The sequence below is a fragment of the Panthera pardus genome, unplaced genomic scaffold (assembly GCF_024362965.1).
Source record: "Panthera pardus isolate Hobbes unplaced genomic scaffold, ASM2436296v1 HiC_scaffold_6, whole genome shotgun sequence".
Taxonomy (NCBI): Eukaryota; Metazoa; Chordata; class Mammalia; order Carnivora; family Felidae; genus Panthera; species Panthera pardus.
Window position 1 is genome coordinate 40,495,079 of NW_026526991.1, and position 16,405 is coordinate 40,511,483.

General features: G+C 35.0%; 1 protein-coding gene across 6 annotated transcripts in view; it reads right to left on the reverse strand.

Annotated features, from left to right (window-relative positions):
- The window catches only part of NAV3 (neuron navigator 3), an 820,281-nt gene that overhangs the window by 230,836 nt on the left and 573,040 nt on the right, over positions 1-16,405 (reverse strand). For all 6 annotated transcript variants that reach the window (XM_053894885.1, XM_053894882.1, XM_053894887.1 and 3 more), the window contains one exon: positions 1,626-1,698. In XM_053894885.1, coding sequence (XP_053750860.1) covers positions 1,626-1,698 — 73 coding nt within the window. The remainder of the gene's footprint in view (positions 1-1,625; positions 1,699-16,405) is intronic.

Here is a 16,405-nt window from a genome sequence, read left to right on the forward strand (position 1 = left end):
TAATCACATTCTAAATAAAACACGCTGTTGGCAATAAAATATACATCCTCCTGTGAGGTCAGGGTTTCATGCCTCCTTTCTGTAGTTTAGGGACGTTAACAAACTATTCTGATTTCTTGCTCTCTGATGGTTTATAAATGTCACATGGAGTCCACAGTGGCATTATTCATATGCAATGAGAATGAGAATCCTGCCCCCGCCAAACCTTCTCACAGTGGCCATGATATAGAAGAATTAGTCTGATCGATAAGAGGCTACAGTAAGAAAGTATTAATGTTCCCATGTACCCCTGGATGATCATAGCGGTTTTAAAAAATCTCTGGTTTTATTAATATGCATATTTAATTAATTTAGAAAATCATTTTGAGCATTCATATACTTTTAGAAGATAAATGAAGACCAATGGGTTTGTGTTAATAAAGGATGTCCCATGAAAAGGAAGAGACATAAAAGGAACAAACTGGAGCCTTTCTAACCTGCTTTTAACCACTAAAAAAGTGAAATATTTTCCTGGGGAATTTTATCACATTTATTCAAAATTATAGAACCATCAGTTAGGTTTGAACCTAAACTTGTTGGCCACCAAATGAGTAATTTAATATTATGCAACATATATAAATGTAAAAGATAAATGAAATTTAAAACAACAAAAATAAATATAGAAGAAAAATTGGGAAAGCTCAATAATTCTATTAAATGTTCACTGTATTTCAGAAGCCACATAATTCCTTTTTCCAATGACAGCAAAAATTTTAAAACAGTGGTGTCTGATATTTCTAGTATGTGTCAGGTAAAAGGCTATTCGCAGCAAATAATCATAGTAGAAACATTAACAGATCTAAATTGTCAGAGTATATACAAGTATTAAGCAGAATTTTTATATATAAATTAACATTCTAATAAGATGGTTTTTGTTAATGCAGATCTCAAAGGATTTGTTATTTCATAATTTTAACTAGATTTCATTAATAACACTTGAAAAGTTTTCCTAAAAATATATGTGAAAGAGAAAGTCTCAGAAAAAAAAAATGACAGTACCAGTTCAGTCTTTTCCCACTTTTCTGTATTTTAATGATGACCTTTTAAGCCTTTAATGACTTTAAAGCTTTTATATATAACAGTTATTAAGTATTGTTAGTGCTAATTATTTAAGACCTCATGATGCGTAATTTAAGCTCACCAAATATTTCAACTAGGACTACCAATTTTATATTATAGAAATTTTATTGACAAAATAATATTTTCAAATTAATTATACTATTTTTACCTGTATTTAGGTCCACTATTACACAGCGTTATCTATGCATACATCTATCCCTCTACTTAAGACTCCAAAAATACTATACACTGGTAATAACATAAAGATTTTTTGTTAATCTACACCTCTCTCATACACTTATGCATGTAAGTAACAGTTTTGGCAAAATATGAAACATATATAAATAATTAAAGCATAGGTTAATAACCACTGCGTTTATGTTTCTATTATTTTGGAAACTTTACTGATTTCCTTTATATATTAAGAAACTTTGTGCTCCCACTTTGCATTTCTTGTAATACAAAAAAAATTTTTTTTTTTTTTTACAAACTTAGGTGTTATTTGTGACAGCTATGCCTTTTCTTACCTTCAGCAGATAGACCTTGAACATTTACTCCTCTGGCTGCTAGAAAACTAAGGCAGACATCAACATTTTCAATCTGTAATATGAAAAGCAGTGAAAAAGCAACTTAGAGGGTTATTTTTAAATAAACAAATGAGCTAAAATGAAACCAGAGAGTAAGATAAAGAAAGAATGAATACTTTACATTCATTTCATACTACAGATCTTTGTACCAGAGTTTAACTAGAATTATTCCGGCTAACGGAAGAACGAATATAAAGCTTGCATTGTCCAGTGTGGTATTTACAAACAATTCATAGAGGCCTGATCAAGAATGGCATTCTTACAAATTAGCAACCCACCTACTTAACATAAGTCTGGATTTTGTGCTTCACCAATAAGTCTCAACGAAAGCATCCATAGAAGAAGACTGTTGCTTATGCAAGTTATAGAATGTTCAGATGTAGGTAATTGAGATTCAATCAGTGAGATTTGGTAATATGCCAGAAGGGTTGATACAGCATGAAAGAACTAAAGCGAATTTTCATCTTAAATCATAGCAAGTCTTTATTTTTAAAACTGTATTTGTATTTCTACAATTGTATATTCCTCTGATTAAATAAATATAGGTATTGTCTTTGTAATGTAAAATTGTGATGCCAGGGTGCCTAGGTAGCTCAGCTGACTCTTGGTTTCGGCTCACAGTTTATGGGTTCCAGCCCCACGTTGGGCTCTGTGCTGACAGCATGAAGCCTCTTGGGATTCTCTCTCTCCCTCTCACTCTCCCTCTCTCTCTACCCCTCTCCTGCTTGCTCTTTCTTTCCAAATAAATAAATCAACTGAAAAAAAAATGTCATGCCATGGCTTTTAAACAGTTTGTTTTGATATAATTACTAGCTTGTAACCATTTAGAATGATATGCAAACAAAAAACATAAAACAAAACACAAACAAACAAACAAAACCCAAATGACTGATTTATGTTACTTTACAGGTTGACCTCAATACTGACCATCATGTTATACAACAAAGTTAAACAGCTAAGAATTTGTAAAAGAGTATAGGAAACTAGAAAGTCCTGTTTCTTTATGAGTCATCTCCCTGGGTTGTTTTGGTATTCCATAAATCTTGGAATTCTAAAGTAAATAGAAGATTTAAAGTTAATCCTTGGCAAGGTATTGTTTTCTGTCATATTAAATTATCATCCAAATCTATGCATATGGACATACAAAGTTCTGCCAATGTCCTCTCTAGCTTAGCTTCACAGCAAGGTCAAAGTGTCTCTTAGAGAAAAGAAAAAGAAAAAAAAAAGAGATTAAAAATCTGTCCTTATAAAATGGACAACAATTTACATTCCATTTTAAATGTAATTTTATGCAAAACTAAATTAATAACATTCAATTAGATATTCTTTGCTTAAAAATGCAGCCAAGATCTACACATTTGTTTTGTGAAAAGTGATTTTACGGATTTATTTCAAAATAAGTTTTACTAAAAAACAAAAAGTAAGTTTTATTTAAATTATTCTATTGAAACAATAGATTTGAAGTCACTAAGTCCAACAAGATCAAACACCTTGTTTGCTCATTAGCATGTGAATATCCAATAACGCTAAGGTGCTGAAATATATTTTACATTCTTTATTTACATTTCACTTTGCTACTATAAAATAAGACTTGGAAGGAAGGAATTGAGGAGGAAGGAAAAGAAATGGGAAAAAGATGATATTCTACTGTATCCATCTAAAATATTCTTTTGAACTTTTTTTCCAGGACCATTACAAACAAGTAAAAAAAACCACACTAAATAATTACTGTGGTCTAATACTGAGAAAGAGAATTGAACTGAATATTTTCAAACATTCACCCTAATAGTCTTGCTGTTGTTAACTCCATAGCAATTATATACCTTTTACAGAAAATAGGAAGATTCCTGATCCAAACTTATACGTAATTTACAGCAAAATGTTCACAGGCTATTATTGCCTAAATTTCAGTTATTTTTATAATACCTGAACAGATTAATTCACTGTAAGAACCACAAAAGGTTAACAGATAGAGTCTGTAATTAAGAATATAAGATAGGTTTATTGTTTTTGTTTATTGTTTTTGTTTTTTGGCTACCTTTGAAACCACTTAAAAACAAACTGGTGCCTGGAGTGGGTATCAGAGACCAAGAGCTCTTTCAGCATGCACCATAAATTAGAAAGGAAAATAAAAGGGCCCTAAAAGAGTAGAGGAAAAAAATATTTAAAATACATTCTGTATTCCTTACATAGCGATTTATCAGGGGCATTCAACATTTTGGGATATTCCTTTATAGTTATTCATTATGAGTACCAACAATTCAAGATAGTTAATTCAGTTCTGCATTACTGGTATAGTAGTTAAGTAACAGCAATAGAACAAGTAGTTGAATACTTAATTTCCAGTAGGACTATTAAAGCCTACTTTATTATAATATATTCAGTGATAATTTGTTTATATATTCAGGCATGGGGTTTTTGAGACATCAAGCCCCTGGAACATAGGAACTACATTTTGTTGACTCATGTAGTTTCAGCAACCTAAGATGATGTTTAGTATCTGATAGGTGCTCAGTGCACACTTCAGGAAGAATAGAGGTAAAAAGGAGCAGTGGCCAGCCCATCCCTGTACTTTTAGAAGAAAGGAGTAGAGGGGTGGTGGGGGGAGAGAAAAGGAGGAAATGGGGAGGAAAGGGGAGGGGAGAGACATCATTTGATTCAGAGTATACAGGTTCAATTATCTTTGGGATTTTTAAAAATATACTAATTCTCTGTGCCTGACTCCACACAATATAAATCAGAAATTCTGTGGGTTGGGGCTGAACATCAATTTGTTGTCAAATTTTAGCTCCCAGGGTCAGCCTATCCTCCTCTTTACAGATTAAGCAATTTACCTGCAGAGATCTCATAGAAAGATGAGCAGAGGAAGCCAATAAAAGAGTGTATATTTCTTATCCCCAGTTTACATGAAATCCAAGATGTGTAAAAGTAAATAATGAAAACAAAATCAGAATAGTGATGAACTTTGGAAGGGTAAAGTCTGGAAATCTGCAGGAGGGGACCAGGCATGCTGAAAGTGTCCTTTGTTCTGATCCGAGTGTGACAACACAGGGATATACATTTTAAAAAAGCAATCACCTATATACTTGAGATTGGAGTATTTTTTATACTTTCCATGTTTTTATTAACCTCAATTCATATTAGAGTACTTTACACTCTTTTATGTATGTTTCACTTCAATTAAAAATAAAAATAAAATGATCAGCCCCTATTTTATTGAAAATATAGGCATATAATGGGTGCCTTGTATGAAGGCTTGATGGGTGGCTGTTGCAAGTAATTAAGTGAATGACGACGGTGTTTAAAACAATGGTGGTGGCTGTGAAGGTGAGCCAGATTCTGGACATAAGTTAAAGAAATATGGTGGGAAGATATGGCCTGTAAGAGGAAGTGAGGAGTCAAGGATGACCATGATACTATAGAATTCATGCATTTTACATCTTATGCCTGTGGTATTTTATATAGATCCCTTAGAGCAGGAATACAGAAAAATTCATTCTCAGTTCTGTGGGTACCACCCTTCTCATATGGCTCAAGAAAAAGTCCCATCCATACCTCCTAGTCACTCTAAGACTTTTATTTATTTGCCTACTACTACGTCATGCACAATTTGTTGGGTCTATTTGTGGCTTACGTTTCATTGGCCCAGAACACCCATATTGCCTCCCTCTTCCTGTTCAATTTAAGCATGGCTACATAAAATACATAAAAATATTGACTTTGTAATAAAAATAAAACAAAGTTTCTAAGTTATAAATCTACTCAATAACATCCAATTTCTAAGTTCCAAATCCAGTCACTAAGATCTAGTCGGAGGTTTCAAAATGTTTGGGTGCACTGAGCCTTGAGGCTTTGGTTGTATGAAAATATCTGATGTTATCACAATGTCTAAACAAAAAGACAATTTTCCTCGAATAAATACAAAAATAGACTGCTGTATGTTTTCCTTACTGAAGACACAAATTCAATAGAAATTGGTTCATATTTTTACCTCAGTAGTTTCTATTTGTATAATTAATATTAGTATTTTGGAGCACTATCATTTAATTGTGTTTATGTTTTATAAAATCAAACCCTTAACTTATTCATTCATCAAGCATTTATTCAACTTATTTTATGCATGGAATTATGCTCAGTGTTGCAAACATAAATTTCAAGACATAGCCATGACCCTTGGATCTTTTCTAAAGAGCATTGACTCATTTGCAATATTTTCCACACTCTTGTGAAAAATCAAAGGCATTTTTCAAAAACAAATTTCGCTGATCATCTAATTGTATAAATGTACATTCATCTTGAGCCTTGTGAACTTGCTAAATATGAGCATGCATATTGCTAAATCACAAATTGGGTTTCAAATGAGGAAGAGAAGGGTTTTCATTATTTTCACTTACAAAAGCTGTAGATAGTCATCAGTGTATTTGTGCCTTCAAAATTTTTTAACCCTGAGGGTCAATATATATTTTCAACATTAAACATAGTGAGAGGATATATTGGAAATATTTATATTTTTTCATAAGCTATTCCAAAAAATGCAGAATTTTAATTACCACATTTCTTTATTGAACTCATACATTTTAAGCTGCATGTTTTATAACACCTAGCCTTTTAGTATTTTTACCATGAAACTGGTATAATCTGTTTTGGAAAGTCTGACTGGAGGCATCTTTCACAATATTAACAAGGTTCTATCCTGTCCATTCACATGTTTCTTTCACTTTTAGTTATCGATACTTAATGAAAAAATATATTTAGGTCCTAAATATCTGGGTATGATTAATATCAACTTTATAGTTTGTCATTATATTTTTTTTTAATTTTTTTCAACGTTTTTTATTTATTTTTGGGACAGAGAGAGACAGAGCATGAACGGGGGAGGGTCAGAGAGAGGGAGACACAGAATCGGAAACAGGCTCCAGGCTCCGAGCCATCAGCCCAGAGCGTGACGCGGGGCTCGAACTCACGGACCAGACCGCGAGATCGTGACCTGGCTGAAGTCGGACGCTTAACGGACTGCGCCACCCAGGCGCCCCAAGTTTGTCATTATATTTAACATCGGCACCAACGCTTAACAATGAATGAGAAATTCATTCAGCAACGATTGACTGTTTATTACATGCAAAGAGCTCTGCTAGATGGTGAAGGGATATAAAAATGAATTATAAAGTCTTTGCCTTTGTGAGCTTGTAAAATAGCTGGAGACAAAAAAAAGATTCATAAATCATCACAACACAAGGCATAATATAATAAATTCTAAAAAAGGATTGTAAACAATATTTTATGGCAGTAGAGAGAATGGACTTATCAATTTTCACTACAGACCTGGGAAAAGCTTCATAGAAGAACAATCATTTAAACTTGAGGGCTAAGTTTGACTTTGATAAGGTCGACAGGTATCAGAAGGAGGGCCGGTCACGCCCATCAGAGTTCCCAAGAGCAAAATTGCTCCATGAGAAAAGAGCATGCCAGTCTTTACTTTCTGCAGTTATGTTTACAAAGCTGAATTTTAGCTGGAATTGAAAAGCCTCTATTGCCCCTTGGATTCTGAAAACACTGCAGTATAAAAAGTTAAATAACTGTAAACCAGGTAGCAGACATAATCCTTCAAAGTTTGAGTTCTTTCTACAAATGCAATGCATCCCGGTTAGGGCATGTCTGAAGTGCCAGATAATGCTGTTATGAATCATACATAGAGAATGTCTACAAGAATATAGACTAAATTTAACTTTTGTTATCTCTGGATGGTACATTCTCTTGTGACTTGCGCTATTTTTGATTAACGACACATCTTATTTTTTCATTATAAATGTGTACTGGTAGTGTCACTATATAAATGAAATAAATGTGATTTCAACCAAAAAAAAAAAAAAAAAAAAAAAGGTAAAATTGCTCAGTGTGAGTGAACTCCTGTCCCATCACGAAATTCAAACAGTAATATAAATTTTAGCCAAAGGTTTTAATCAGATATAAATTCATCTGGAGAATTTAAAAAATGCAGTCATGTTTCTGCATTGATTAAAATTCTTCATGTTTATTTTAATTCATGGATTTAACAATTAACTATTCATTGAGCATGCCTGGGTCTTTAAAAATATATAGTTTTATAGGAGAGAGAAGCAATTCCAATGTAATGCAAGAAATGTTATGGCCAGAAAAACATAGACTCCTGGAGAAGCATGAACAAAGGCCTATTCCTGACCAGAGGTCAAGTAACTAGGGAAGGAGAAAGTTATTAGTAAGTAAGACTTAACTAACACTTAGAAAGATATCTTCATCTAAAGTCGCCATTACTATACCATTTTATACTGAGAAAGATGTTGATCAGAGCATTCAATTGACAGCCTCAAAGTCACAAAGAGAGAATATATCAAAACTAGAGCCATGTCATTAACCCCCACATTTTTCTCCTTAAAAGGAAGACTGAGCTAGTCGCTGAAAGGTTAGGAAGAGTTAACCAAATAAGAGGATGTGGTATGAGGTGAATCCAAGGAAGGAACACTGTCTGAACTGGCCATGATTGAGAAACACCGTAAGTTAAAGGGCTGACAAAGAATTCAGAAGAGCTGGGAATACTGAGAGTAAAAGTCACCTAAATCTTTCTTCACTACTTCATTGTTTACCAATGTGAATAAAGGCTACTCCAAAAAGTGATAACCTTCAATCCATTTCAAGATCCAAAGTAGGAGGAAAGATCATGCAGCAGGGACTCCAGGCATAAGCATCTTGAAATCTGGAGAATCTGGTGCCAGGAGAGAAGGCCATCGAGATAGACAGAGGTTTACTGGAAAACATGTGCCGTGCCCTGGTGGGAGTCTGGGCTCATCTCAAAGCCCAGGGAGCTAATGGTGTGTTTTATGCAAAAGAAAGAAATGCGCAGTGTTGCTTTGAAGACATGATCACACAGCACATACACAGATTTATTGATAGTAATAAAAGTTTCACACATCATTTTCTATTTATACTCTTTGCAATGCACTCTGATTTTTCAAAATTATACTTTAGTGTATTTCATTTTAAAATGTCATTTTTAACATATTGCCTTTACAACACACTAGGCAAAAAAGCCCCATTTGGAAAAAACTCTATACTACATGTCACGAATGGAAGCAGGGAAAATGGCTTAGAAGCCACTTTTCTCCACCTCTCAATGACCTAGCACAGGGAGTTCACACAGAGTTTTAAGCACATAGGTTATTTACTCCAAATGCAAAACCCTTTTAATGTTCACCATCAACTCCAGTAAATTTTATACAATTTTTCCTATTCAATAGAGACTTGGAAAGATAACTTACTTTTAATAAATTTAATATTAATATTTAATAAAAATATTTAATAAAATAGCTGAGCCAGAATTCAAATTCAACCCTGTCAGTCTCCAATGAACTTGAGCTTTCTTCCACACTAAGCTTTCTACCACTGTAATTTAGACATTCATTTAAAAGAAATTTTTTTAGGGGTACCTGGGTGGCTCAGTTGGTTAAGCATTCGACGTCAGCTCAGGTCATGATCTCCTGGTTTGTGAGTTCAAGCCCCACGTTGGGCTCTGTGCTGACAGCTCAGAGCCTGGAGCCTGCTTTGGATTCTGTGTCTCCCTCTCTCTCTGCCCCTACCCTGCTCGTGCTCTGTCTCGCTCTGTCTCTCAAAAATAAATAAACGGTAAAAAAATTTTTTTTAAATGTAATGCTCATTTACTTTGAGACAGAGACAGAGACAGAGACAGAGACAGAGAGAGAGAGAGAGAGAAAAGCATGAATGGGGGAGGGGCAGAGAGAAGGAGACAGAGAACTGAAGCAGACTCCAGGCTCCAGACTATCAGCGCAGAGCCTGATGTGGGGCTCAAACTCACAAACTGCAAGATCACGACCTGAGCTAAAATCAGATGCTAACCCACTGGGCCACCCAGGCACTTCCATGTAATTTAGACATTCTGACTAAGACATTTCCAGCCTCTGACTCAAGCTCTCTGCATGACTGACAGATAGCCAGGACACAGCGCCTGGCACAAAATAAGTGCTCAATAAATATCTGGTTGAATGTAAAGATGAAATTGTGTAGTTTGAAGGGAAAGACAGAAATAGTATGCAAAATCCACTCGTTCTGTATAAAGTCTAAGTTCACAAAGTTTAAATGCTTCCAAATTAATTCTCAAATATCCAATGTACTTTTATATGCTGGCATATTGACATATAGAATGACTGATGTGGCCACAAGCCAAAGAATACTGGCAGTCTCCAGAAGTTAGAAGAGACAAGGAATGGATTTCTCCTACAGTTTCAGAAGGGAGCACAGAACTGCTGATACCTTCATTTGGGCTTTGTCATACTGATTGTAGATTTCTGGCCTCCAGAACTGTGTGAGCTTAAATTTCTTTTGCTTTAAGCCACCAAGTTTGTGATAATTTGTAACAGCAACCAGAGGTAATTAAAACAATTTTCTACTCGATAGAGCAGTAGACATAAAGAAATTTTAGCAAGGCTAAGGATGAGCTGGGATCCATGAGCAGGCACGTTTCCAGGCTTTGCCCTCTGAGTTTTGATTTGTTAAGACTTTGGGGAAGGAAGGTAAAACATGCAGTTTGGTTAGTTGCCTCCTGTCACTGCAATGCTAACCCACCCACTTCCCTTTTCCATTTCAAGTTACTTTGTGTTGTGGGATAGAGAGAGGCAGAGGGGATAGTAATTTTGTTTCACTCATCCCTTTCTTTTTGTGCTGAGTGGTCTGTGGTTAGATGCAAGGAGTCAGTTTATTAATTAAGCAGTAAGTATAATAATTGAAAGTTTTTCAGTCAAGTAAAACTGGGTTAGCATCCTACTTATGCAACTTATACAAGGTAAAAAATTTGCAAAGTTTTTACTCTCCTGAAGCCTCTGCTTCCTTATCCATGAAATGGGATTAAAAATATTTTCCACATAATATACAAGGATTAAAGATATTTATAAAGAGCCGAGTTCCATACTAGGCATCCGTGTATGTGTGTATGTGTATATATCTACATATACGTGGATATATCTAATATATATATTATATTATATCCATAATAGAAATGCTTTATGTAAACATATATATTCTATAACAGAATCTATGTGTGTATGTGTGATTAGACAGATGTGTACGTATAGTGTATACATATACATATATAGGTATGGATATAGATATGGAAAATCCATTAGTATTTTATCAGATAAAAAATTATTTTTTCTTTAAAATTCTACTATTCTAACTGGCTTGGTAATTAGAGAATAATAAATATTGTTTAATATTTTTTACAAATATAAAATTATAAATATGACCGCAGTATTTGTTGAGCTGAAGATACATTGTGTGAGTTTTAATGAGTTCTTACTTTTCAGTTTGTTTCAGAAGACAAAACAAAACAAAGAATCTTACTATGAGGTTATAAAATTTTTCTAAACTTAAATAACGCATACTTCTATATAGGACTAAAGTTACTTATAACAACTAATTATTTGCCAAATGCATAATGTTACCACAAATCTATACACTCTTATTTAGCTCACATACCCACACCTTCTGCCAAACTAACCAAAGTTTATACTCCTTCCATACATAGGAAAAATAAGTATGGTATTAAAGAAAAATAATGTATATTATAAGCTTGGGGGGGGAGGGAAGAAAGAGGGACCAAAATATTAAAGAAGGAAGAGAGAGAGAGAGAGAGAGGAGGAAGACAAAGAGGAAGAATAGAAAGAGGAGGAGGAGGGGTGGAGGGGTTGAAAATCCAAAGACTTGAATTCTTCTGTTAAGCTTATTTATTAGTAAGTTTAAGCAATTTCGTCTTGACTCAGATAAACATGAGACCAAACACTGGTTCTTCTCCAGGCAGGCTCAGTGAGACCCCATTCCTTTGTCTGTTTGCTAAAATACTACGTAAAAACTGCAAGCCAATCATCTAGCATAACACCCAATATACATGATTGACATTTAATCATTCATGTCGATCAGTAAGTGATGCTGATATTGCTGAATGCTGTACAATTTGGTTTCTATGATATGATTTCACAAAATGTTTTGCTAGGTTTGAAACATGGCTAACACAATAAATTGGGCAATATGATTTTTCAGAGGCATTCCATGTATTTTTGTGTCTATCCACATCTGTCAGTTTAACTGACTTTATATTAAAATCATTTAAATATAATTAATAAAGCAGCTACTTTGGGTGTATCTACTAACTTTCCAATAATTTATCTCATTCAAAATAAACTTTTCAAATGATTATACTGAGATCAGATGAATAAGATTCTCCCTAATTCATTTCCTTTTTCTCTTTTTATAGAAGCAATTTTTAGAGCATCATTTAATCTAATAGGTCTTAACAGATTTAAAAAGAGTTCTTATTTAAAATGGTCTCATATCTTAGTATATTATTTGCCTAACTACCAGTTTTTAAAATTGTTCCACTATTGGGGTGCCTGGATGGCTCAGTCAGTTAAGTGTCCGACTTCAGCTCGGGTCATGATCTCACACTCTGTGAGTTTGAGTCCTGCGTCGGGCTCTGTGCTGACAGCTCAGAGCCTGGAGCCCGCTTCAGATTCTGTGTCTTCCCCTCCCTATGTCCCTCCCCTGCTCATGCTCTGTCTCTCTCTGTCTCAAAAATAAATAAAAACACTAAAAAAAAAACCTTTAAAAAATAAAAAATAAAATTGTTCCACTGTTAGGTATTTTACCACTGATTACTATAAGTGATAATTAAAAAAAAAATTTTTTTTGAGAGAGAGAGAGAGAGAGCATGAGAAAGGGAGGGTCAGAGAGAGAAGGAGGCACAGAATCTGAAGCAGGTTTCAGGTTCTGAGCTGTCAGCACAGAGCTCGACACAGGGCTCGAACCCACGAATGGTGAGATCATGACCTGAACCGAAGTCCAATGCTTAACTGACTGACACACCCAGATGCTCCTGTAAGTGGTAATTTTCTAATAAATTTCAAGAATGGGATTGAAAAACATGGAGGGGAAAGTCCTTTTTAAAAAGACCAGATTATTGAAGGTAATAAAAACTAAATTTATGAAAGGATTGTTACAAAATATGCTTTCTAACACTAGGTATGATTGTACTTTGTATTTACTGGGATATTGGCCTAGAGGTAGGAAACAATTAACAGCAATTAAGTTAAAAATATCAGGAAAAAGAACATGCTAAATGTTTAAGAAAGTGGTTGATATTGAAATATATAGTTGAAATATTAACTATAGTTCACAATGGTTATTATACATACATATATAAAGCTTACTAATTTTCCTCAAATAAAATAAAAAACATATATTCTCTCCAAAAAGAAGGAAAAACAAATTATACAGAATCCAGAATCCAATTCGGAATTGTTACTTTATTTAAAAAGAATTCTTTGTAAAAAATAAATGGGGTGCCTGGGTAGTTCAGTTGGTTGAGGGTCTGACGCTTGATTTCAGCTCATGTCATGATCCCAGAGTCATGGGATAGAGCTCCAGTTGGGCTCTGTGCTGGGCTGGAGGCTGTGTTAAGATTTTCTCTCCCTCTGCCCTCTCCCCTGCTCACACACTCTAAATAAATAAATAAATAAATAAGTAAGTAAGTAAGTAAATAAATAATTCTTTGTAGTTACTTACTTTATTTCAATTCGTTTTTTAAAGTTTATTTCTTTTTGAGAGAGAAAGAGGGAGCATGCATATGAGTGGAGGAGGGGCAGAGAGAGAGAGGAAGAGAGAGAATCCCACACAGGCTCTGCACTCTCAGCACAGAGCCTGATGTGGGGCTCAATCCCACGAACTGGGAGATCATGACCTGAGCTGAAATCAAGATTTGGATGCCTCACCAACTGAGCTACCCAGGAACCCCACTTTGTTCCAATTTCTATTTGTCCTACTAATAGCACAAACCAATTTAAATATTGATATTCATGAGAACATTTAAAATGTGTATTCCATAATATAAAGTTAATACAGAAAAGCATTCTTGTATTTTCAACATTTATTTAATTTCCTTAATATTTATTTATTTTGGGGCAAGAGCAAGCAGGGGAGGGGCAGAGAGAAGGGGACAGAGGATCCGAAGCAGGCTCCACGCCAACAGGCTGACAGCAGTGAACCTGATGAGCAGCTGGAAGTCATGAGCTGCAAGATTAGGACCTGGGAGCTGAAGTCGGATGCTCAACAGCCTAAGCCATGCAGGTGCCCCAACATTTACTTAATTTAATGGCAGACCAGACAACTCCCATAAAAATATAATTCTCATGCTATTACTGTTTTTCTTTTAAATTGGATTTAATATAATTTAGGAAATATCTTCTCACCTTACTATGAATATACTTTTAAAAAGCTATAAAGAGCTAAACCCCAAATATACCTCTAAAACACTGAACAGGAGCCATGGTGTTTGCTGTTTTTAAATCAATCTAGCAAGTCAGAGTTCTATTGGTCTAATTTCCTCAATGCAGAAATGACCAGAGACTGAGCATTCACTGGATATTTTTCTCGGTCACAGAGTCACAATTGAATTCCAGTGACTACTGTCCTTTCAGTGTAACACCCCTCCTTTCAATCCTTCAAGTCCTTCGTTTGAACTTTAAATGCTAGTACACAGAGCAACTTCTAGAGACACATTCAGTTTTAAAAATCATCAGGATATTGTAATAACTTAAGTATACATTTCTTAACACTGGTAGTTTATTCTTTTGTTCCAAAGTGTGAGCCTATATGAAAATAATGAAATTAAATAGAAAACCTCAAAGTAGAAATTTCCACTTAGCATTTCGTTAGAGATCAGAGCTATATTTGTAGTAAAGCATTTGTCTTCATTAAGCTATCTTTTTCCAGCCATTCCAGAAGATGAACAGTTTCAAAAATGGCAGGGGATCATGTGAATGGACTAACTTAGCAATATTCCACTCCTCTGAGTCATAGTGCGAGAATCCTGCAGTGTGCCATTTATAAGATTTTATTAAACCTTTAAGAGCATTCCAATATTTTATCTCTTCCCTATTTGGTTAGAAACCTCATCTTTCTATCTTACCTAAATAGGTCCTTTATGAGAGAACCAATTACAAGCAGTGGCTAAAATAATTAAAACTTTAAAGGACAGAATACTGATAAAAGCACCAAATATGTTTACTAGGAAGAATAGTTTCACTGTACAGATGAGTGTAAACTCTTGAAATGGAATAAAGATGCCAATAAAATCCATCATGTTATTATTCTGGAAGTCACAACGTTGTGGGACTTGGAACTGGAGAGTTAAGGGAGAATGAACCTATTTTTTGTTTTTTTGTTTTTTTGTTTTTTATCTTCTAGGAACAAAAAGGGGTAAGAGGCACAGGGATAAACATTCCCCAAATCACCATCTCAGAAAATTTTAAACAACATGGTATGTTCAAAGGAAGATGGAAAGTTGTGGCTGAAAACAATGGAGCTCTTACCGTGAGATAATGGGAGGAGCCAGCAAAAAGGAAGGACAGGCTGTGAAGCACATTTGTCACATCCTCAGCTATACCGTAGAATCAGAATTTTGGCTTACTTCACATAAACACAGTTTCTAATCCCTCTACTGCATTTGTGAAGATCCTTAAATGTAACGGTCTATTTTAAACTAAAGGAAAATTTGTCTTCAAAACAACTTTTCCCCAACGTGTCTTACATTTTTGTCTAAGAACCTAGCACTTGTGCCTCAGCATTTCAAATACATGTTGGGCATTTTTCTGCTATTTTTAATCTGCTAGGCATTCTGGACATTCCTAGTATTTATAGTTTACTAATTTATTTCCTCGCGTAATCTCACCAAAGTGTGGCATGCAGCATATATTTTGAATTCTGAAACCACCCACCTAGAAATTACTCAACAGGTGCTATCCATATCAGTAACTTCATCTTTGGATAAGGTTAAATATAGTGTTGAATAAGCTCCTTCAAACTGAGTTCTGTTTTTCAGGATGAGTTTAGTCTCAGCTCATTAAGGAAGATAACTATGACTTTGAGACTTAGAATAAACATGAATCAAAATCTTCCAAAAATTACACTAATAAATTGGTGCATTGACTAGTTCATATTTCTCTTAAACATATTCTTTGGCCCACTTGAAAGAATTACTGTTTTCTTCATCTATTTCAAGACAACATACATGAGTTTTTCTATAAGGTATTATAATTAGAGAATCCCATGGAAAAGTGCACATTATTATTCTCTAATACTCTGCAGTTATGTTATTGATGAATTCCTTCAATTTCTTTTTTTTTTAATTTTTTTAACGTTTATTTATTTTTCAGACAGAGACACAGCATGAATGGGGGAGGGGCAGAGAGAGAGGGAAACACAGAATTTGAAGCAGGCTCCAGGCTCTGAGCCATCAGCCCAGAGCCTGACGCGGGGCTCGAACCCGCGGACCGCGAGATCGTGACCTGAGCCGAAGTCGGACGCTTAACCGACTGAGCCACCCAGGCGCCCCTCAATTTCTGTTTAATCCATTTTCAGGTACCTTCATTTCATGCAATCATATCCCCTTGTGACATGACACAAAGGAAAATGTACCCTCATTCTTTTCCAACATTAAATCTTCTACCCAGGGGGCGCCTGGGTGGCTCAATCAGTTAAGCATCGAACTTTGGCTTAGGTCATGATCTGGAGGTTCACAGGTTCGAGCCCCGTGTCGGGCTCTGTGCTGACAGCTTAGAGCCTGAAGCCTGCTTCAGATTCTGTCTCCCTCTCTCTCTTCCCCTCCCCTGCTAGCACTCTGT